Source organism: Abramis brama (genome assembly GCF_963993115.1).
Source record: "Abramis brama genome assembly, chromosome: 3".
Classification (NCBI taxonomy): domain Eukaryota; kingdom Metazoa; phylum Chordata; class Actinopteri; order Cypriniformes; family Leuciscidae; genus Abramis; species Abramis brama.
Genome location: NC_139965.1, coordinates 24,010,652 through 24,035,273, shown reverse-complemented (window position 1 = coordinate 24,035,273; position 24,622 = coordinate 24,010,652). Strand labels below are relative to the sequence as shown.

Below are 24,622 nucleotides of genomic sequence, written 5' to 3'. Positions count from 1 at the left end.
TTTGTATAGGTTTTATGATGTTGTTCATGTGGTTACATCACACGTCAAGGGAAAAAATAAGCGATATCTTTATGAGACCCGTCTGATGTCAAATGTGCAGTTGTTAGATGTGTTAAAAGTTTATTAAAATGGCCTCATAAACCACACCAATTACTCTCACCCTTTGATGACCTGTTTTAGTTGACCCCGACTTTGGCGATATTTACAACACTAATTCAACAAGACCATTTTCACGATTCATCTTTCCACCTTATTTTTAATGTAGCCTATGAGGGGGCGCGGCAATTTTAAACTTGAATGTGCGAGGCTAAGGCTATTTCTGCTATGAAATAGTATAAACTGCTAATACATATACATAAAAGAAAAAAAAGAGCAAGAAAAGAAAAAAAATTAAATGCGGTCCTGAAGTTGTTTTTCACGACTACGTGACTTTGTTAAAAATAGCAGGGGATTTCTTTGAACTCAGCCAATAAGACACGACATAAACAAGTGACGTCATGAGCACGCGATCTGGGGCCGGGCTCTCGATTCCTTTCATTTTCTAAAGACTATAGATCTTTTCTATCCATGACAGCAAATGACAGCAAATGAATCTAGTCGAGCAGTCTCAGTGTCCTCAGCATTCCAGCAGAGTTGAAACTGTCTGAGTCCAGAGGAATGGCTCAGGTCAGTCATCTGCAGATGATTGATGAGAAGGACCTGCGAGACGTAGTTTTGGTCAGAACGAGTGTAGGTGCGTGTTTGCGAGGCCGTCTCGGAAGGACAGGACGCAAAGTGGCTGTCAAGTTAATCAAGGATAGGTAAAGTGCATTTTCAGTCATCATACCTGTGGCAGATCATTTTTGCACGTTTATATGTTATGCTTTTGCATAGCAAATATAGGCCTATTCTATATAGCCTATTATACTATATAAAAATATTAATTAAAATATATGATTTAAGTCGTAGTAAATTAAGAGCTACTAATACAACATTATTTTGAATTAATAATAATAATTCATGTTAATATGAATACGTATTAAAACAAACTGATATTAAATATTGCTATTGTGGAGCAGCTAAGGGTATTTCCAAGAAATGGAAAACAAAACTTAAATGCTTTGTATGTGTGTGTGTGTGGTTTCAGTAAATGGATTGACAGGTTAAAGAAAAGAATGTTGGGCCAGGTGTGCGCTGAGCAAGTATTGGTCCCGTTGGGTGTGTACACAAGTTCAGCTCACTCTCTAGTGGGGTTGGTGTGGGACTGGATGGCTGAAGGATCTCTAGATTCCACACTGCATGATGTAAGCACTTACTTAAACAATGCACTTCATTTAAAAGATCATTTTAGTCACAGACAGGTGTGTATACAAATACCTGACGAGTCTTATCTAAAGCAGGAAGTTTGAAAAATTGTTTTTGAATTGTGGAGGTGTGTTCATGTTCCTGACAGTGAAAGAGTGGAAACCCCCTGGGCAGGGAACTGTCTAGTAATGTAACTGTAGCCTACTAAAAATAGTACCAACAAACAGAAGTTTTATAAAGCCGTAGCATTCCAATACAATACATTAGCATTTTAGTAGTTGTTGCATCATCATCAGTGATATAATTCTTATTGTTAGGAAATGTCTCTCTGTGTATTCTTATTTCATAAAACTGCAAGTGATATTTTTTTTGCTTTCTTAAGACAAATCTGTACCCAGAGCTTTCGATGGCTCTTTGTCTTCGGATCCTGTTGGATGTTGCTGAAGGTTTAGCTCATATCCATGCCATTCCGGTGCCTCATGGAGCCCTGAAAGCTACTAATGTTCTTCTCGACCAACAGTACCATGCCAAAGTATTGCCCTAGTCCAAAGTTCTTTAAAAAATATATATATTTTTGTGCATATGCTTTACCATTTTTCTTACTTTTATACTATGTGTGTCATTGTAGTTGTGTGACTGGGGTCAAGAGATAGACATGCACTTGACCACTTCTAATGGCCTTGGGCCATGTGTCAGAGATCTGGCCTATATGTCACCTGAAGTCTTACAAGGTGCTGTTCCTTCTGTGGAAGCGGATATATATAGGTGAGGTGCATTATTTCGAAATTCTAGAGTGTTTCAGCTGTATATTAGAGTTGAATTGTTGTGTTCATTTAAGCGTTGTAATGATTCAACAGTTTTGGGGTTCTGCTGTGGGAAACACTGAATAGAAAGCGTCCATGTGAAGGTATGTTGTCATCTCTTCAATGCATCTAGTCTTATTCTGGGAGAAGGATTTTTCAGTCATTCATTGACCTGAAACATTTCCTTTAAATTTGTTTTCATACAGGTATTGATCAGCTTCAGACCAAATTAGAGCTTGGTTTAGGAGTTGACCTTCTGCCCCTAATGACCCCTCAAAACCATGCTCTAACCCAGCTCATCGTTAGATGCTTGAAGAGTGAACCTCGAAAACGTCCATCGGCTGAGGGTTAGTTACAGCTTTTTTTAATGGAGCTTAGAGGTGTTATTTAAAATCTGCTCATCACTTATTATTTTCTGCTCATACAGAGTGTGCAATGGTTCTAAGGACAGCTTTGGCTGCATTTGATCCTCAGACTTTCACTGAAGATGTTCTTCATGTGAAAAAATGCAAGGTACTTGTTTAAGAATTAATGAGCTTAATAATAGTTCTAAATTCTTTTATATAGTGGGGTCCAAAAGTCCACATTACAAACAGAGATTTTTTTTCTTTGTAGTCTGGAAATAAGTTTAAAGTCGGCATGAGACTGAGATCTGCTTTTCTTCTCTATTGTGATGTTTAACCAAGTAAAACAGCTTTTCAAACAAGAAAACAATTTTAGGGCAGGACTTGATTTTGTCCATCAGGAATTGATTTTATATTTGCCGTTTGCTAATAGGGATTACTAGAATGGAAGTTATTGTTTTAGATTAAAGAATATGAAGGCACATGAATTAAGAATAATAATGATGTTCACGGATAAATCGGTTATAATAAACACTGCAATATTTTCTAAAAAATATGAATTATCCATTTTAATTCCATGTTGACTTAAAGGAAATATTTGAAACACAGAAAACACATTAAGATTTCCTTGTCCCTAATCCAAAAAGCAAATTGTATAAACATTATTTACTCTTTCCAAATGGTCAGATCATCAGGTTTTACAAAAACTTTGGCGTTCATACAGTTCGAGTGCTGCTGTGATTAAAGCAATACGAGTAGAAACTGAATACTAAAACATTCTAAAATTTTCTAATCAACTTTTCACCCAATTGTTATGCAGAAGTATTCAGTAATACGCATTTTCACTAGTAGTCTGAGATTTGTGACTACACAAACTCCACTTTGTGTTGAATATTATATGTGACCCTGGATCACAAAACCAGTCATAAGTCGCACGGGTAAATGTGTGGCAATAGCCAACAATACATTGTATGGGACAAAATTATCGATTTTTCTTTTATGCCAAAAATCATTAGGATATTAAGTAAAGATCATGTTCCATGTAAATTTCCTACCATAAATATATAAAACATTTATTTTTGTGAGTGAATGCAGCACAATCGCAAACATAAATGGACAACTTTAAAGGCGATTTTCTCAATGTTTAGATTTGTTTGCACCCTCAGATTCCAGATGTTCAATAGTTGTATCTCGGCCAAATATTGTCCTATCCTAACAAACCATACATCAATGGAAAGCTTATTTATTCAGCTTTCATAATATGTATAAATCTCAATTTCAAAATTGTGACCCATGTGACTGGTTTTGTGGTCCAGGGTAACATATTGTTTAAATTCAAATGTATTTTAATACAGATGTGAAGGATTGTGTATGTATTAGGTGATAATGATTATTTGTGGCCTGTGTATCTGTCTCCTCACCAGGAGAGGAGGCTACTGAGCTGTAAAATGCAATCGTCCTGGGAGTTGCCTATTGAACTACACAACCTAGAGGTAAGACCAAGACAACTCCTGCAGGTTTTACTTGATTTGGTGTAGAACTATTCTCTCTTTTTTAAATTAGAATATGGGATTGTTGAGCAGGTACTCAGTCCAATGCTATATTTTGTATTGTGTGTGTTCATTATAAATTATGTGCAAATATAACACTTCTTACAGCAAAACAGTGGTCCAAAAACTTGCTTGGGGTGTTCAGGGCCCCCCTGGAAAAAAAATTCACTTTATCTACATTTGTGCATTTTAAGATGTCTGAAGGGCAAAGATTGGACAACAATTGCTTTAAAACCATGTTAGTCTTTTTAATTTTCTACTGTGTAAGTGAAAAAAGAAAACGCATGGCATGAAAAGGTTCATGTAAAATAGCATTTCGTTAGCCTCATGGCATAATTGCCTAAGTCTTTTTTTTTTTTAAATATGACTTAGGCAATTATGCTATGAGGCTAACGATTTGGGTTTGAAGTGACAAAATTTGAATAGATAAATCTTTGATTTGATTGGGCATCTCTGTAATTTTGACATTGCCTTGCGCTGTTACACTGCTGATCAGCATAAATGAGAAAGTTGGTTATCTTTGTGTTGTAGAACATTTTTGCCGCACCAAAGTACAGTTATTGTTCGGCAGTTATTTAATGACTTTTATTATACACCTCTGGGATCTCACTGGTTGGTACGGCCATGCTTTTGACCGTTGAATGTCTTTTACCACCAACAGGACAATAGTTGTAGAGGTCCCACAAAAAAATTGACCTCAAAAGTGATTCCACAGAATGAAACTCTGCCAGTATCTTCACTGAAGGCAAAAGGAAAGTCCTCTCCGCCATTGGCAACAAGAGATTTTCCTCAGATTGGATGCTTTAGGGGTTAGTGACCACTCTTTTAATAGTATTTTGGATACATTTTCTCACTTTATTAGTGTAAAATGTCTTATAATTACATTTTCCCTGCTCATGTCTTCATAGATACTGGAAAAAGTTCAGTCCAGTCCAGTAACTCCTGCAGTAATCATGGTCTCAATCAGATTAATGGGCGTAGTGGAATTTCCCAGAGACCCACATCTTTAAGGTCCCCATGTGTTTCCTCCTCAACGCTGTTTCAGAGCACCCCACAACACAACGCTGGCAACCAGGGTAAGCAATTAGTTCTGTCTCCAAAATGTCCTAACAGTCATTTTGTTTGAATCTCTCTAATTCCCTCCATTCCTGTCCAACATATGAGTTTGGACCACAAACATAAACATGCCATTGTTGCATACTTTAATCCATCTGGAAAAAGCTCTGCTCTCTGTCAGTCTCAATTGCCTGATGTATTTTAGCTAAATAAATCTGGAGGAGCTTTGTGTACATATTGTGTACATACTGTTGGCATAACTACCTGGACAGAGCAAATCTATCAGTTCTTGTTTGTGTTGTGCCTTTACATGTGCGCAGTAAGCAGTTCTGTGGGACTGTGCTCGCTCACTTCCTGAAAGACCGCCCCACTAATGCCTTATCTGTGTCCAGTGTGTTTCCTCTCTAGAGGGTTTTTGTTTTTCTCAGAATTAGTCTTGTTTTGTTCATTTAAATGTTAGTATAGAAGGTTTTGTCGCAGTGAAGTAACAGGTTAAGAGTAAAGGCAATTTTAAAAATACACTACCGTTCAGAAGTTTGGGGTTGGTAAGATTTTTTAAATGTTTTTGAAAGAAGTTTCACAAAGGCTGCATTTATTTAATCAAAAATGCAGTAAATACCGTAATATTATGAAATATTATTACAATTTAAACTAACTGTTTCCTATTTCAATATATTTAAAAATGGGATTTTTTCCTGTGATGGTAAAGCTGAATTTTCAGCATCATTACTCCAGTCTTCAGTGTCACATGGTCCTTCAGAAATCATTATATGTTGATTTGATTAAACATTTCTTATTATTATCACAGTTGAAAACGGTTGTGCTGCTTAATATTTTTGTGGAACCTGTAATACTTTCTTTTATTAGAAATGAAACTTATTTTTCTAACATTAGAAATGTCTTTAATGTCACTTTTTGATCAATTTAATGCATCCTTGCTTAATAGATTTTTAAACTTTGCTTAATTTTAATATATTTATTGTATCTTTTATTTGGATAGAGGAGAACTGGTCCCCCGACTGAAAAACCGACAAGGTTTTTTTCTCCATTTCTCACCCAATGCAGTTTGGGTTCTTTGCCACTGTCGCCTTTGGCTTTCTTAGTTGGGGACACGTAATATTCAGCAATATTATTTATTTGACTGCTCTGACTATTGGATGAGAACTGAACAACCGATCATTATTTTCTCCAGAGCTGCTTTATAGATTCAATGAACTGATTTCATCTGAATAATGACTGTTTGCTATTGTCTTTTTTTTTATTTGGATTACAGCAGAATTGAACTCTGTTTGCATCATTGAATCGTTATTTTCCTGTTTATCACTGTAAAACTGCTTTGAAACAATCTGTATTGTATAAAGCGCTATATAAATAAAAGTGTCTGCGAAGTATGTTCTTGCTAAATTTGCAGTATTCTTGCAGAATTTGAAAGATTCGTGAAAACATTATTGTCTAATGCTTCCTCTTTCTCTAGGTAAATGTGAACTGTCTGTGGGAAGGAGCTGTTGCCGGCTTCTGCAAGAGAGACGAGAGGTCATTGTTCGCTGCATGACTGAAGGACGACTCAACAACCTACTTGACGTGTTGCGTGCTAGACATGCTGTGACTCGTGAGACGTATGAGATCATCACTGCGGCCTTGACCTTGACTGCACGCACGCGCTGTTTGCTTGATATCTGTGCCTGCCTTGGTGAAAATGTTGCTATCTTGGTGGCCACAACTTTAGGTTTAGTATCCACTGAAAATACTCAAACCGCCCAGAGGTGGCAGTCTGGTTAAATTTGATCAAAAATGCCTTTACATTAGTGTTGTAATGCAGTAACTGCACACGAAACAATTGATATTAGATTTGTATGCCAGTATAATATGTCATGAATATGTTGAGATTGTTATTGTGTTCTTAATTAGACAAGTCTGTAAGAGATGAAGAGAGGTCAGATCCTCTGGAAGGGAATGCTGCCATGCAGTTTTATTCTTTTTAATCAACAAAATATCATCAAATTAACACCCAATGTAAAGGGTATTGATGGTCTAATTGTTTCCCAGTTCACAAACTGAAGGGATTATTCAAATGACTTGAACATTATCATGTTCTGATGAATGGGCAATTACAGATTTGATTACATTCCTTTGAAGAGAAAAAAAAGTCAACAGCGCAAAAACTGATTATTTTCAATGGAACTTTTGTGAAAGGTAAATCATTCTTAATCATTCTTAACAGCTTTATAACTTTCACACTCAGTTGCTGTTAATATTGAAACCGTTGTTTCAACCGTTGTTTACATTTCTTTCTATAACCTTATCTTGAGTTTTTGTGTGTGTACCACACATTTCCAAGGTTGGGTGTTTTTGATGTTAGACTTAAATTTGTGCATGTTGCACAACAGACGCAGTAGTTTCTGATTGTAGTGTATCTTGCAACAAGACATTATTTTTAAAAGCATTTACTAGTATTGGTTGGTGCTCTATTTATGTAGCACGGAATGTGTAAAGCAAGAATATGAATAAAGTATTCATGTATGGAAAAACAGATATGGTATAAGAAATGTCATTAAATGTTCACACTGTTTTGTGATCTGTTGTGTCTTTAATAACACAGTTTAACAGTATGTGTCCCTTCAGCATTTCACATGAACTCATATGTTAGATCCACTTCTTGGAGAACAGTTATTACTTGGTATTACTGTCATGTCAATACCATGCTACATACCTCCTCACAGACTATCTAATTGCATGGATGGTCTTTACGCTGAAGGGCATGAATGGACCTTGCTATAGGGGCCTTTACAAACATTGCAGTATGAGATGTGAAATGTCTTTGACATGAAATTTCAAGCTGCTTCAACAGATGCGACATACTACTTTTTTCTGTTTTTTAATTATTAGAATTATTATGAACAATATGCTACATGCTCATAAAATAAACTACATGGAGCTTTTGTATTGCTAAGTACAACATAATTTTTAAATGAGAGTAAAATGGTAAAATGAGATTAAAAGTAATGGTAACCATTCACAGGACCTAAAATACTCATTCCCTTATACAAATATGCTTATATACTATATAACTTATAAATACACTACCATTCAAAAGTTTGGGGTGGGCTGATTTTATTTTTATTTAATTTTTTTGCAAGAAATTAATACTTTTATTAAGAAAGTATGCATTAAATTGACCAAAAGTCACAGTAAAGGCATTTATAATGTTCAAATAATTCTATTTCAAATAAATGATGTCCCATTTTATTTATCAAAATCTCGGTTTCCAGAAAAATGTTATGCAAACTGTTTTCAACATCGATAATAATAATAAATGTTACTGCAGCACCAAATCAGTATATTAGAAATTGAATTCAGCATATTAAAATGATTTCTTGATGTTGAATAGGCAACAAAAAGGTTTATGGACGTTATTTTTTCAGCTATGTCGTTTTAGAAAAACTTATAATAATAAAAAAATCTTTAGGTTTGTTTATTCATTTATATCCTTTCCTCTGAAGCAAAACCTTATTTCTCACTTTAAAGCAAATCGCCGGACATTAAATGTATCAGGTGTGAACCAGCGTTAATCAGAAACCACTTAAACACATACACAAGAAAACATTACTTTTAAATGGTTCGCTTTTGGCAGCAGGACAGCACCTGAATGGGCTTGCTGACAAGCTGGGTTGATCTGTCTGATTTGCAAACCACCCACGTGACATCAATTTTACCGGTATCACGTGACTATCTTTTGGCAGCTTGCCTATGCTGTAGTTAAAGATGCTGCTGTGTCTGCTGCTAATGTCACCAGTTAAACAAAGACGATAAAGAAAGGACACGACAAGGTAAGAACGTATATGTGTTTTTAACTTTACGCTTAAAGAATAAGAATAAGAAGGGCTGAACAGGTTGTGTTAAATCGGCAAAAAATAACAATCCCGTTTTAATTCCATTTTACTTATTTCTCCTAAACGCCCGAATTGAATGTTTTCAAAATGTTCAATGCAAAGCGGAGAGGGGAATTTCTGCGTTCAAATGACGCAGTGGTCGTGTCTCATATTCTGCTGCCCTTCACGTTAGAAAAACAGGATGTAGCGTCTCATCTCATCGATTAGGCTACTAAATGTTTTACCTTTATTCAAGCCATTCACTATGATGACATTTACTTTCTGAACAAGTGATTTATAAGCGCTGTATTAATTAGCCCACCACTCCAAAATCGTACACACAGTCAGACTGCCTTACAACGTTTAAAACACTCTGATACAGTTGTTTTGTTGAACAGCTGATTTGCTGGAGGGGGAATGACGGATGAACTCAACGCTAAAGTCTCGTAAACGTCGTAATGCAGTTTCAGAAACTTGTTTATTTATTCTTTATTTTGTGTGTTAGCTGACGACATGTTATGTAATATCTTATTTTGTATAGAGCCCTATCTTTCTTTTCTTTAACACGACACTGAAGTGCGTCTAGTAACAAAGAGGGTTGCCAAATACTAACTTGTTTTGATCGCGGGGTGCCAAGTTGTTGTTGTTTTTAAGTGATTTTTAAAACCATCTTTTGTTTATGTGCTGCCAAAATTAGCAATTTCTTGAGAATAGTGTGTTAATGAAAAGTTATGACAATTACTGGTTTCTAAAAAAAAAAAAAAAAAAAAAAAAAAAACCGGCTGAAATAACGCTAAAACCTACGGAAGAGGATTAGGGCCAGGCAATAATAAAAAAATAAAACCATCTCGAGATTAAAGTCATTATAATGCGAGATTAAACTCGTTAAATTTCGAGAAAAAAAAAAGTCGAAATACAATCTTGAGAATAAACTCATTAAATATCGAGAATAAAGTCGTTGTGTTTCGAGAAAAAACTCATTCAATTTCGAGAAAAAAACTCGAAATACAATCTTGAGAATAAACTCATTAAATTTCGAGTATAAAGTCGTTGTGTTTCGAGAAAAAAACTCTTTAAATTTCGAGAAAAAAAGTCGAAGTAATCGTGAGAATAAACTCATTAAATTTCGAGAATAAAGTCATTGTGTTTCGAGAAAAAAAGTCGAAATGAAATGTAGAGAATAACGCATTCGATCAGTGTTCATTGCATATTACTGATGTATATGATACATTATCATTACTGATATCAACCTCATCGAGGTTTCGTGGTTTCCCTGGATACCATAAGACGCATTATTAATTGTTGTTGGTTGTGTACGCCTCCATCCACAGAATGTAACGACTGTAACCATCTATACAGCCATTAATGGCAATGCCGTACGGTTTTAATTTATCATAGCTGTCCATATGCCAGAGTGCATTTGGGCCAGCGCAAGTGGCGTCTTCTCAAGCGTCTCCTTCGTCGAAATTCCACAGGATCAACAAGTTTAATAATGCGTCTTATGGTATCCTGGGAAACCACGAATTGAAACCTCCATGATTTCATGTTGGACAAAAGCGAGTAGGCTACATCGCGCAAATTGGACTGATTTTTTCTTCTAAAAACACCTAGCCGACCTAGACCTAAGAATGTTCTATTATTTGTTACTGAAAGACAGTCTAAAATATAGCTTGACTAAGTGATCCAACTCTGCCATGTCCTCTATCAGTAGGCTATGCAATGAACACTGATCAAATGCGTTATTCTCTACATTTCATTTCGACTTTTTTTCTCGAAACACAACGACTTTATTCTCGAAATTTAACGAGTTTATTCTCACGATTACTTCGACTTTTTTTTCTCGAAATTTAACGAGTTTTTTCTCGAAACACAACGACTATATTTTCGAAATTTAATGAGTTTATTCTCAAGATTGTATTTCGAGTTTTTTTTCTCGAAATTTAACGACTTTATTCTCGAAATGTAATGAGTTTATTCTCAAGATTGTATTTCGACTTTTTTCTCGAAATTTAACGAGTTTTTTCTCGAAACACAATGACTTTATTCTCGATATTTAATGAGTTTATTCTCAAGATTGTATTTCGACTTTTTTTCTCGAAATTTAACGAGTTTAATCTCGCATTATAATGACTTTAATCTCGAGATGGTTTTATTTTTTTTATTATTGCCTGGCCCTAATCCTCTTCCGTAAAAACCAGCCTAGGCTGGTTGTCTGGTCTTCGCTGGTTTAAGCTGGACTTCCAGCCTGTTCAAGCTGGTGTTCAGCTGGTTTTAGCTGGTCTCCCATCTTGACTATCTAAGACCAGCCTGGTCAGTTGAAAAAAAAGTGTCCAAAACCAGTCTAAGCTAGTTGGCTGTTTTTAGCTGTTTTTTTTTTTTTTTCAGCAGGGTACTACTTTAAAAAAATGCTTAAAATGAATAACAAACAATGTGGACCTTATTTGCTATATTTAATTAGACATGAATGACAATGAGACTTTGAGGGATAGACATACAGTACAGTAAGTTTTCTGAGCGTTAATCATTAGCTGATGCAAATGCGTCTTTCCAAAACATTTTCCGAAAGAGAGATCTACAACAACACATATTCAAACACACACTTACAGTATTTATACTTCCATTTAAATATTTACCTGTGAGGTTTAAACATATCATCTTGTGCTTATCAGTCTGTATCAAACAGATAAGCTCACAATAAGAAGAAAACATCAAAAGCATCAATCAAAAGCAAGACAGGTTTCCACAACAAGGCCGCTTGGCTCATTGAAAGTCAAATCTAAAATGATGTCATTGAGTTTCCAAGACAACGACAGGGGACTGCCTTTACCACTGTAAACTGATGTGTTGAGTGCAGATGTTTTTGTGAATTTTCCAGTTCTGGGAAACCTCTTCTAGGATGGGAAACAAGCCTCAGGGAAGGAAAACTCTCTGGGGAGAGTTTGGGAAAAATTGAATCAGTGCTTGTTTATCAATTGCTTGCTACCATTACATAATAATTAAAAATGATATGCCCTCAGTTAGAAAGACAAGCTAGGGTGGACTGTTGGTTTTTCATCACACTTAGTGTAATGACCGCTTTACAAGGATAAATGTTGATGTACATGGTTCAAGCCAAATAATCAGAGGAATGTGCTCTCAGCTCTCCACAGTAGGAGAGGTGACAGCAGCGGACATCTTGTGCTTAATCATTTATAGAGGGTCAACAAACAGTCAGGACTAAATGTGATTTCCCTCATTTAGAAACCCATATAGACCCTGATTAAACTTGCACGTACATTTTTCACCTTCTGATTGGGAGATGGGTTGTGAAATGTTTGAAGGAAGAAAAACTTTCTTGTTTACGTAATATCAGTGATGCAATCTTCACACTAGTTTTTCGTCAGTTAGCTGCAGTACATTTAGCACGTATGCAATATACTCATCACAATGACCTATGCTGACTTCACACCATCACTAGACATTAGAGACCAGATGTGACTTTTTAATTATGTATGGGTTATTGCTTTGATGCCCAATGTCTTTTTTATGTCTAATGTCTATTTTTTTTTACCTCCACCATGTCTTGTAAAACTTGTATGACTGTCTTTCTTCAAGTGGAACACAAAATAATATATTTTGAAGAATGTTTCTTTGGAGAGCTGTTTTTTCCATACATTGAGAGTTAGTGGGGTCCAAAACAACACAAAGTCCATTGCAATTATTTTATTTATTGTAGGCTATTTATTTATAGTATTTATATTAAAAAAGGCCTTTATTTGTATATTTTCAGTTTAATTTTAGTTGAAGTTTTAGTGATTTTGTCATGTGCTTTTGTCATTTTTATTAGTTTAATATTTAATATTGTGTCATAGTATTTTAATATTATTTAGCTTTATTTAGGCTAGTTTTTTGTATTTACTTAAACTTGTTTCAGTAAATTGTCAGGCATATTTACAATTTTAAGTCATTCATATTTATATTTTAAGTTATTTCACCTTTATTTCAATTACAGAAAATTTATTTTTAATAGTTTTAACTTTTTTTAAGTTAACAATAGCTACACTCCCCCATTGACTTTCATTGTATGGACAGAAAACCCACTGAGACATTATTATTATTATTTTTTTCTCAAAATATCTTCTTTTGTGTTCCACAGAAGAAAGTCATGTAGGTTTGGAATGACATTTTGGTAAGCAAATGATGACAGAATGTTCCTTATATAACTTTTTTCTGGTTTGTCTTCTCTGTCAAATTAGATAAGGCCGACGAGGGCCGCTTCTATCTCCGCGCACCAACACGTACGTCTGTGGAACAGGATGGAGAACGACACTGAATCTGAAAAACTGAACGGCCAGTCTGAGGGTCCTGCAACCCTTTCGAAACCCAAAGAGTGCATGCAGCTCAAAAAGGAAATCTCGCTCCTGAATGGCATCAGCCTCATCGTGGGGAACATGATTGGCTCAGGCATATTTGTGTCGCCAAAGGGCGTTCTCATCTACAGCTCCTCCTACGGACTGTCTCTAGTTATCTGGGCCATCGGTGGCATCTTTTCGGTGGTAGGTGCTCTCTGTTATGCCGAGTTGGGCACAACAATCACCAAATCTGGTGCCAGCTACGCCTATATCCTGGAGTCTTTTGGAGGCTTCATAGCGTTCATACGTCTGTGGACATCGCTGCTCATCATCGAACCCACGAGTCAGGCTGTTATCGCCATCACCTTTGCCAACTACTTGGTTCAGCCGCTCTTCCCCACCTGCGAGCCGCCGTATTCTGCTTCTCGACTTATTGCTGCAGCCTGTATCTGTGAGTAAGGTGTACATACCTTACTGTTGCTCTGCACCCATGTTTTTCCACATTCTTAATGTCTTTCTCACGCTAGTGTTCTCTCTTCCTCTCTCTGTTTTCTCACCCTGAGATCTGATAAGCTGCTGAGTCCCATTAAGGTCTAACTTTAAAAATGTCATGGGGCAGTTAATGAATAACTTGTTTTTGAGTTCATGGAGCCCATTCTTCTGGTTCTGTGGTGCCTCTCCTGTTACACCCGTTTCACTTGGATACCTTCAGCAGCCTCATTAGACATGCCTTTCTAAATGAAAGAAACATTACTGTTGCCATGAAAACCACCAAACTTGTTTTACTTCCCACTAATCCATTCAAGTTGTAATAATAGTTTACCAATAGAATAGCCATTGTTGTCATTCATTGTGCATTCAATTTACTTTTCAGAGTAATTATGTCAACATATATTTATTCTTATGCTAACATGCTTACTATTCATGATGTTTCAGGCCTGCTGACCTTTATTAATTCTGCTTATGTCAAGTGGGGTACCAGGGTGCAGGATGTCTTCACTTACGCCAAAGTGCTGGCCCTCATTGTCATTATTATCACTGGGATAGTGAAAATGTGCCAAGGTAAAAAAATGTACTCTACACAATCAGCAATCTTATAAAGATGTTTTACTTGTTCATGTCTGAACCAGATGTTGCTCTCTTGTGAGATTTGAATCAGCTTAAATTGAAAATTCTTTCATCATTTTTTTTTTACCCTCATGTCCAAACCTGTATGACTTTATTTCTTCTGCAGAACATACAAAAAAGATACTGAAAATGTCTTTTTTTTTTCTTTCTTCCATTCATACAATGAAAATCAGTGGTAATCAAAACTTGATTATGTTTGGTTACCAGCATTTTTCAAAATACCGTATTTTTGTTTTCTGTAGAAGAAAGGCACACAAGTTTGAACAGTAGAGTGAGTAAATGATGACATAATTTCTTTCTTTCGTTTATTTAACAGAGACAGTGCACACTAATAAGCATTACTGTAAATGCGGCAGAGTTCATCTAAAGCAGGGGTGTCCAATCCTGCTCCTGGAGGGCCACTGTCCTGCAAAGTTTAACTCCAACCCTAATTAAACACAACTGAACCAGCTAATTAAGGTCTTACTAGGCATACTAGAAACTTCCAGGCAGGTGTGTTGAGGAAAGTTGGAGCTCAACTCTGCAGGACAGGACTCCAGGACTGAGTTTGGACTTATCTGTAGTCCCTGGACAGAATGTTGAAGTCATTCTAAAAACAAATACAAAATGTGAAGTCAAAATTAAAGAAATGATCAAAATCATGTTATAAACATGCAAAAGCATACAGTATGCACAGTACTGTATATTTGATATATAAATCCAATTAACACTATTAGAGCAAAACCGCAATACAAAATGTTCTAAAAAATGTTAATCTTGAAGATCCGCTAAACTTTTTTAGTACTTTCGTAATGTTTCCCACACAGGTTTCACAATGAACTTTGAGGATTCATTTCAAGGCTCGTCTCGTGACCCAGGAGATATCGCTCTGGCATTGTACTCGGCTCTTTTCTCGTACTCAGGCTGGGACACTCTTAACTTTGTCACAGAAGAGATTAAGAACCCTGAAAGGTACTTCTATGAGACAGACTTGACCCTTAGTTCCTGTTCCTGTTGTGAACATGCAGCATGAAAAAAATAGGTATTGATAAAGATAGCTAATACTTCTGTTCATGCGTGTCTCAGGAACCTTCCCCTCTCCATTGCAATCTCCATGCCGATCGTTACGATCATCTACATCCTCACAAACGTGGCCTACTACGCTGTGCTCGACATGAGTGCCATCCTTGCCAGTGATGCTGTTGCTGTGGTGAGTTCATAGACCTCTGTGTTGTCATAATGTTTGTAGTGTCTGTAATCTAACAGCTAATATTTCCCATAGACGTTTGCAGACCGCACCCTGGGAGTGATGAGTTGGACCATCCCCATTGCAGTTGCTTTATCCTGTTACGGAGGTCTTAATGCTTCCATCATTGCTGCATCTAGGTCAGTCTAAAGCTTGATTTCAGAGATGGTCTTATAATTGGGAGATACAAGGGTCCATGGCTCAACCACTGGAAAAAGCTTAAAGGGGACATAACACACACAGTTTCTGCCAATCTCATGTTAATCTTGAGTATCTATAGAGTAGTATTGCATCCTTAATATCTCCGAAGATTCTTTAGTTTTATCATATTTATAAAAGACAGATACGCTGTACCGATTCTTTCCGAAAACAGCCGAGCTCCTGGGGGCGTGCCGTGGGCGGAGCTAAAGAGTCACGCACAATACATCATCGCATTATCCCTGGATAACTTTTGATTCACTATACGTTCGTGTGGTTAACATTATATGCAGTTACGTGCCAATTGCCAACAAAACAGACATTTGATGTTTCCTACCGGCTGAAATTCCTACTCGTGACCTGGATATTTTAGCGCTGGAACCGCTTCATCTTTCAGTTTCAAACGATCCCACTTTCGAACTGGGCCTGGTTTAAAAAACATTTGTCACCGAAATACAAACACACCCCGATCCCACAAACTAACTGCATCTACTGTTCCTATAACACTGGGTTCTTTGGGAAGCTGAACAAGGTTATCTTTTCCTCACAACCACTGAAACTTATTCAAATCCTGAGGCAGTGTATTTGGCACAGAAATACTCCGTCATACGTCCAACCCATTTTTTGAAACTTTGGACATGTTTAGCATGAGAATCCAACTCTTTAACAGTGTAAATTAGTCAGAATGCATGAAATAGCATTATACATCCCCTTTAACGGCTAACTTGAATTACGTGTGCCTTGGTAACCAATCACATTACAGCCTTGACATCATTGAATTTAGTTCAGAGTTGTGCGACAGTCAATCAATGTTTGCGGAGACCATAGAAATGAATGAGAAATGCAGTCAAATGAATCATACCCATCGGCCAATTGTCTGTGACTTCTCTTATAAAACGGCATTTTTTTCTGGTGTAAACTCTAAAAATATAGATTCATCTTAAAATAATGTTTAAGAGCAAACATGCTGAGGATTAGCCCATGGACTGTTGATTCATTAAATAATTTATTTCCTCACAAAAGCGGTTTATTCAGCATAGTGAAGCATCTCCATTGACATCCATTAAAAAAAAACTGCCTTTTGTCTCCCTCTCTGTGTACCACAGCGTTCGCAGGTGTTATGCTTTTTTCAGCTAAGGTTGCAGGCTTGCCTTCAAGTGGTTTTGTTGATTTCTACACACCATCATGAAGAATTTAACTTAAAGGGCTAGTTCACCCAAAAATGAAAATTCTGTCATCATTTGTTGTATTTTTCCATTCTATGGAAATTAATGGGTTCCATCAACTTTTTGGTTACCCACATTCTTCAAAATATCTTCTTTTGTGTTCAGCAGAAGAAAGAAACTCATACATATTCGGAACAATTGAGGGTGAGTAAATGATGACAGAATTTTCATTTTTGGGTGGACTAGCCCTTTAAGTCCATTCTATTTTCATAGTCTAAAGAGACTGATTGGGAGCTGTGTTGGTATTATATGTTTTGAAAATGCTCCTGTACAATTGCAGTGGCTTTATAGTTTTATTATTCCACTTGAACCTCTGTTTTGTTCTTCAAGTTTATTCTTAATGACTGCTGTTAACCTCCAGGAGGAGGAACAGAGCTTAGTTCAGATCCTGTGGTTTTTATAGGAAGCTACTCAATTGCTCACACCATCTGGAGCAGCTCTCTGGTAATGACTGTGTGGGGAATGACCACTATTCCATGTGTAAGATAATGAGATCTGAGGAGTGTTGAGAAATTTTGGGAGTGTTGAGAAAATGTATGCAGTGCTGATGGGAATTCAGATGCTTTGGGAACCCAGTTTCATGTATTATATATTAGCATGAAATCTTCAAATAAAATAGATTTAGCTTTTTAGGTCATTAATGTGTGAGCATATTAGTATGAAGATCATTTTCATTCAAATGTCATTTTTCAAATGTTCAAATTTTCATTTTCTTTTTTTTTTTTTTTTTTTTGTGTGCAATTATGCATTTGGTTTGCATAACTGGTTTGCTTTCTCAGCACTTTGAATAGGTGCAGTGCTATTTCACTATCACTATAAGATGGCATTATAGTTTTTATATTTTTCTGTTTTCATTTTAACTTTAGTGCTTTTGTGGTGTTTTTTAGGATTTAAATAAAATTCTATATATTTTTTTATTTCAGTTTTAGTTATTTTAGACCATTTAAAATGAGAAATGTTGCATGTGGCAACTACCTAAAAAAAAAAAAAAAAAAATGTTTAGTGTTTTTATATTTTATTTTATTTAAGTTCACGTTTATTTTAAGTTAACTTAATAACCCTTCATGGGTGCATTTGAGATACATTTGAATAAAGCAAGTCTCTTGCTGCTGCAGGTTGTTCTTCGTGGGAGCTCGAGAAGGTCATCTTCCAGATGCTTTGTCCATGATTCATGTGCAGAGATTCACACCAGTTCCTGCACTGCTATTTAATGCAAGTACATTTCAGTTACACTTTTAACGCCTAATGCATCTTAACATTCTCTCTTTATCAGAGATACTTTTTTTTTTTTCTCCTATTTTTAAGTATTTAAAATTGATATATTTTATATATAAGTTTTTAAACTTTCTATTAACAACATTTAGTTCTTCAAATATAAGTGTTATTGTGGCGTCTCACAGTCTGGGATGTTTGAGGTTTTCTGTCTCCATCTAGTGGATCAAGTAACTAAGGTTGTGCTTTCTGTCTGCAGTGTGCCATGGCTCTGATCTACCTTACAGTGGAGGATGTTTTCCAGCTGATTAACTATTACAGCTTCAGTTACTGGTTTTTCGTTGGCCTGTCTATCGCCGGGCAGATTTACCTTCGCTGGAAGGAGCCAGACAGGCCCCGACCACTGAAGGTGAGACAGTAGACACTGTACAGATGGGAATTATTTTTTTTAGCACCTTCATAACATAACAATAACATGAAGAAGTGTGTGATCTGTCATTGTGCACACATAAACCTGTTACGAACAACTGTAGCCTACTATTATATGCACTATATTCAAAAGCTTGGGGTTAGGAAGATTTATTTTAAATACTTTTATTTAGCATTAATATTTTAAATCAGCAAGGGCACATTAAATTGGTCGAAAGTGACAGTAAAGATAGTGTAATGTTACAAATAAATGCGGTTATTTTGAACTAACTTTAGAATCAAAGAATCCCAAAAATATATCATGGCTTCCACAAAAATATACTAAGCAGCACATCTGTTTTCAACATTGATAATAACAAATGTTACTGCAGAACCAAATAAGCATATTAGAATGATTTCTGAAGGATCATGTGACTGAAGACGGGAGTAATGATGCTGAAAATTCAGCTTTGCCATCACAGAAATAAATTACATTTTAAAATGTATTCAAATAGAAAACGGCTATTTTAAATTGTATTTCTTTTTTCTTTTTTTTAATAAATGCAGCCTTGGTGAGCAATAAGAGCCTTTTTTCAAAAATATTTTCAAATCTTTAAAAATGACCCCAAACTTTTCAATGTAAGTGTAAAAGACAGGTTAGTTAGGACTGGTTCAGAAACTTAAATGGAATAACTGTTGTTAAAAAAAGGGAATGCAATTTGAAATGGGACACTGAATGTGAAATAAAATGTTGTTTTCCTCTCTTCTCTTCCATGTTTGTGTGCGATCAGTTGAGTCTGGTGTATCCCATCATCTTCTGCATGTGTGTTGTGTTCCTAGTGGCTGTGCCACTTTATTCTGACACACTCAACTCACTCATTGGAATTGCTATTGCCCTCTCTGGAGTTCCTGTTTACTTCTTGGGTATCTATCTTCCTGAGTCTAAGCGCCCACCCATCATCACTAAATTACTAAGTAAGTACCACAGACTTTAGCACTAAAACTTTAATTTCTTTACAAATTCAGAGCCAAAATGACTGATTGGATATAAAGTTGGCATGAAACGGAAGTTGTAATAGTCTTTCTTTCCCTATTGTGACGTATATTCGAGTGAAGCGGCTTCTGTGATATTTGTCATCTCATGCGAGTGACAGGTTGTCCCGCCCTCGCGCCAAAAAACACAATCAGAAAAAGAGATGTTGTAAGAGGGAGAAAAGTTATTTTGATTAAATAATACAAGGGCACATACAAAATTAAATAAAGATGTGCACAAATAATTTATAATAAATATACAAATATTATTGATTTGTTCATTTTGATTTAATGTGAACTTTAACATGTGTCTCCCTTACACAGATGCCATCACCCGTTTCACCCAGTTCACGTGCTTTTGTGTGCTCACCGAGATGGACACCGTTGATTAGAACACTTGCACTCCTCTGACCCACAAACCCACTGGTTCAGGACGAGGAAACCAACATCTGGAGATAAGGGAAAAAGATCTTCCACACTTTAAGACACAGATGCACTCCTAATGTCACTGCGTTTGGATTTTTATTTTAAGGTGTCGGTTAAGGTCACGGTGCACTGCAAGTATTAGGAATATGCCTTATGAACCATATGGCATGAAAATGAAGGCCATTTTAAAGGTTCATAATGGTACCAGCGCGCTCATGATGCAAACACGATCTGTATTCCTGAATTAGATTATTTATATGTTTATGTAACATTTTCCACCCTGTTTTTTTAACATGCTTTTATTTTAGAAGCTAGTCTTTACAATTTTTTCAATTAATTTATACACATTTTTTAAGCAAGATATTTTATTTTCATCTTCCTCTTCGTGATTTACTTTCGCACAAATGTGTCAGTTCTTTTATATGTATTTTTTTGTGTTTTCGGCGTTATAATCGGAGTCCTGTATAATTGCCCACATGCCGTAAGTGGTTTTTAGGGGGAAGATGATTGTACACAGTTGAACGTTCAAATCTGCTGCTATGCTGCTGTACATGTAATGAAGCATCACATTCACTTGTAGAAGAGGCTAGGTAAGAATAAAGATGAAGAGTACATGCTGGAAACATTTGTCGACTCAATCTAGGAATGTTTAAGTACATCTGTTCCAAATTTGGATATTTATTATCTGTATTTTTCAAATTCTGTTAACTTCAAATGGTATTCCAGATTTAAACAAACTCATTTTCTCCTTTTACAGTACTAAGTGTCATGGGTTTCTGTAAAATCAGCCTGAAATGTCCATCAGCCAAACAAGCAATACTTTTTTTACTAGTGAAAATCCCAGTTAACTCAGGATGCAAGTCCAGAAGTAATTTAAACAGGTTATTCTGATGTTTGCATTGTAGCGTGTCGCACACTGAAACCACACTGTCAAACTGTTTTTTATTTGCCTTAATGTACAAGTGTTTCTATTAATTTATTTCAAAAGAGTATCAAAACTTTTTTCTACCAGACAACTGTTTGAATAAATGAAATAATTCAAGAGATTTTCAGTGTTTATTTATTTTTTTATACACATCTACATATTTACAGGTATGTTGTTTTTCACCCCTTTGGATATGGGGAACTTACAAACACTACACACATAACTGACAACACAAAGCACCCCACACTTACACAAACTCAAATAATCACCATTTTCTCCCCATACTATCTTCACATCAAACAATCGCAAAATATTGCAAATAGTAAATCACTCATCTCACTAACGCGCAAGTCAAAGCAACCCACACAAGTACACGCACATGGGCTACCACACACATTCACTTTTGACAAAAGAACATACAGCTTCACTCAACACACGTCAGTAAAAATGGCCTCTCATGCTTGTTACAACACACGGAGGCTCTCAGTCAGAATCGTTATACTCTCGTTCCTCCTCATCAACATCCTTATCTTTGTCATTCTCCAACTCCTGCATCACGTCCTGCCGGTAGCATTCCCAGCTCCTCCTGCTATACGAGTGCTCTTCACTCCAGAAACCTGGACCGAAAAATACATTCAATATATTATGATATGCCATTTGATAAAGCAGTAGAGGCTCATTTTTGTTTTTGTTTAAACTTTAGTTTATGCTCTTTTTAATGTCATAATATCTAGGGATAAGAGGCGCTTTTAAAAAGATTCAGAAATGAAGCAAATATAATAGCTTAGGTGTATGACCTCCATATCGCTCCTCTGCATCACTGTCACCCTCACTGCTCTCATCTGGGTAGTCATTTCTCCAGTTGGTTTCAGCGTTCTCATCATCTTCATCTTCATACACCTCTTCCTCCCAGGCCACTACATCAGGGACCTGTGTATTCAAAGAGAAAAAGACAAATGAGTCTGTGCAAAGATAAAAGAGATCAACTAACCAGGTTTAGTTTTAAATAAAACGTAATTTAAATCAAGAATGGATATAAAAATAAAAGTTAATCCAAAATATGAATAAAAACTCCAATAATACTAAAGTAACACTGCAACGAACCAGCTCTCCCTCTTGTGCGTAGGGTCTGACAGAGAGAATGTCTTGGATCCAGCCTGGTGTGGCCGTCTCTTGGTAGTACAAGTCGTACACGTAATCATCCTCTTTCTCTCGATGTTCAATACCGAGTCCATCTCCTGACACACTCAGCTTCTCACGAATCATCTTCACAGAGTTACACAGGATTGTCTCCGGGTCAGACACAACAGTCTGAGGAAAAAGAAAACTTCAACTTTTAGTCATTTTAATAAGCGGATAAAAAAAGTCATTAGCTTCTGGTTAATTACTTTTGTAGACCAGTGTAAATTGTGAATGCATATTTCTTCACAAACTAAATTGTAATTTTTAATTAACGAGTTAAAAGAAAGTAAAAGAAAATTTAGCCAAAACTTATATTCAATGAGGTTTAAAAAGTTTAATTAGTTCAGGATTAGTTCAGCCAAAAATGAAAATTCTGTCAACATTCCCCCTCATGTTGTTCTAAATCTGTAAAACTTTCGTTTAACACAAATGTCTGTCTCTTCATAGACAGCTACGCAACTGACACTGTGACGCTTCAAAAAGTTCATAGAGAAATTCATATCTTTGATTCAAATTTCTTAATTTGTGTTCTGAAGATGAACGAAAGTCTTACGGATTTGTAATGACACGAGGGCGAGTAAATTATGACAGAATTTTCTTTTTTGGGTGAATTAACCCTTTAAGGAGGATATTGCATGAGGTTGGCTGAGAAAATGCAAAGACTAAGGGTGGATACTAGTTATAAGGTTGTTGTTATTATTATTATTATTATTATTATAAGTAAATGTTGAAAATAACAATATCATAAACAAGTAGGTGTGTTCAAACTTCAAATATGAATAAAAAGAAAATATTAATAAGAATGAGGGGTTCTTCAACTACATTTTTTCTATTGACAGAAACTGATGAATAAAATCTTCTGGCTTTACCTTGCCAGGCACCTTGACATCACCATCCTCATGCAGAATATCAAACACTTGCACTTCTCCCAAAGCCAGGTTGTCACGGTTCTCTGTTTGGCTGTCATCGTTCTCCTCTCCTCCTCTTGCAGGTGTAGGCTCTGTTGGCAGTCCGGCCCTGTGGCTAGACAGGATCCGGTACCGTTCCTCTCGCCTGGTGCTCCATTTGACACTGCGCAGATCACCAATGATCCTCTGAGAGCTTCCTTGTGATGGCCGCAAGGCATGATGGGCCAGACGTGGACGTGCCAGAGCTTCACGGACATGTGGCTGTACCGGAGCATCCTATAAAAATAATTTATATATTTCAACAATAGGGAAAAATATTGAAACAGACAAGAATTGTGATTGTATAGATTTAACCACAGCAATCATTTCCATTTGACAATTATTCTGAACAGAAGTCTAGACTTAATTTCATACTTATCGATCAATGGATCTTATCAATCAAGCCATCCATGGTCTACAATGGGTAACATCAAGCATAAACACGTGTAATTTCACTATTTCATACACTGTTGCCTAATTTTTACAAGCACATTTTTCATATTGTTAAGGAATTATACTGTCCAAGGAGACGGTTAAATAACATCTGCACAAACCTCAAATGTAACAAACAAGGTAAAAACTAAGATTTTTGACAAGCGCATTGACTTGTGCGCTGGCAAGTCATGACGTCTTTACGTCATCAATGACCACCAAAAACAATACAATCTCACAGAAAGCACTAGATTTCATTTCTCCTGACGGCAAAGCAGCTGCCGTACAGTCATTACCTGTGACACCACGGTGGCTACTAGTTTGAACACAGAGTTCTCTATCTTAGGCTCCTGAGGTTCTGGTTCACTTTCATCGCTGGGTTGAGCCGCCGTGGCCTCCGGACGGATCCGCTTACAGGCCAGCAGCAGCGCGTCCGCTGGATCAGTACCTCTCTTCCTCTTCACCCGCAGAATGGTCGTGCTCGGGTCCATTTCGGTAAAGACACGTCTGTTGTGTCACCACGGAGAGATTTCAGATGGCAGACAAACAAATACACGAGCCAGCCAGCCAGCGACGACAACAACAACCTGCGCTGTAGCCTGCCTTTCTTCCTTTTCACTCGTTTTTTCTCGTTTGGCGGTTTTATTGACCATCATATTGAGGAACAGTAGCGCCACGCTGCGGCGTGGAGTTTCTTAAATGCAAAGGGTATCGGTATATGTCCCCATATTGTTGCAATTAACCGCCTGCAGAGGTCGCGGTTTAATTGGGTTTAATTAAAGGTTGACTTGAAATCCTTGGATCGGCTACTGTTTTTTTTTTTTTTTTTTTAACAACTTAACATAATATTATCCTCGGCTATTTTATCAATCAAGGCCTTTTCTGACCTTTAGGAACACGCTTTAATGAAAAACCAATATAATTAATAAAAGTATATGTCTATATTATAATTACATGATTATAATATATTTATAATGATTTCATAACGAAGTCTCATTAATACTGGCAGAGTAAAACTGACTAAACGTCATTAATTTTAAGATT

At 36.4% G+C, this 24,622-nt stretch overlaps 3 protein-coding genes across 3 annotated transcripts; 2 read left to right on the top strand and 1 right to left on the bottom strand.

The window, feature by feature from the left end:
- The first annotated feature begins 520 nt into the window (after positions 1 to 520).
- Positions 521 to 7,611, top strand: LOC311079827 (receptor-interacting serine/threonine-protein kinase 2). The gene is made up of 11 exons (XM_084109557.1): positions 521 to 800; positions 1,127 to 1,283; positions 1,667 to 1,816; positions 1,913 to 2,049; positions 2,142 to 2,191; positions 2,294 to 2,434; positions 2,515 to 2,600; positions 3,856 to 3,924; positions 4,643 to 4,790; positions 4,890 to 5,057; positions 6,512 to 7,611. The coding sequence occupies exons 1-11, from the start codon at positions 658 to 660 to the stop codon at positions 6,814 to 6,816; spliced, it is 1,554 nt and encodes a 517-aa protein (XP_083965683.1). The 5' UTR covers positions 521 to 657; the 3' UTR covers positions 6,817 to 7,611.
- Positions 7,612 to 8,757: 1,146 nt separating this feature from the next.
- Positions 8,758 to 21,144, top strand: slc7a6 (solute carrier family 7 member 6). The gene is made up of 10 exons (XM_084108273.1): positions 8,758 to 8,864; positions 13,142 to 13,688; positions 14,174 to 14,299; positions 15,172 to 15,316; positions 15,431 to 15,554; positions 15,627 to 15,730; positions 18,130 to 18,226; positions 18,486 to 18,635; positions 19,426 to 19,609; positions 19,991 to 21,144. The coding sequence occupies exons 2-10, from the start codon at positions 13,202 to 13,204 to the stop codon at positions 20,056 to 20,058; spliced, it is 1,485 nt and encodes a 494-aa protein (XP_083964399.1). The 5' UTR covers positions 8,758 to 8,864; positions 13,142 to 13,201; the 3' UTR covers positions 20,059 to 21,144.
- slc7a6os (solute carrier family 7 member 6 opposite strand) lies at positions 21,130 to 24,204 on the bottom strand. The gene is made up of 5 exons (XM_084108274.1): positions 23,875 to 24,204; positions 23,069 to 23,383; positions 22,122 to 22,328; positions 21,815 to 21,947; positions 21,130 to 21,634 (listed from the first exon to the last, which is right to left on the bottom strand). Exons 1-5 carry the CDS (start codon positions 24,067 to 24,069, stop codon positions 21,501 to 21,503), a joined length of 984 nt encoding a protein of 327 aa, XP_083964400.1. The 5' UTR covers positions 24,070 to 24,204; the 3' UTR covers positions 21,130 to 21,500.
- Positions 24,205 to 24,622: the final 418 nt, after the last annotated feature.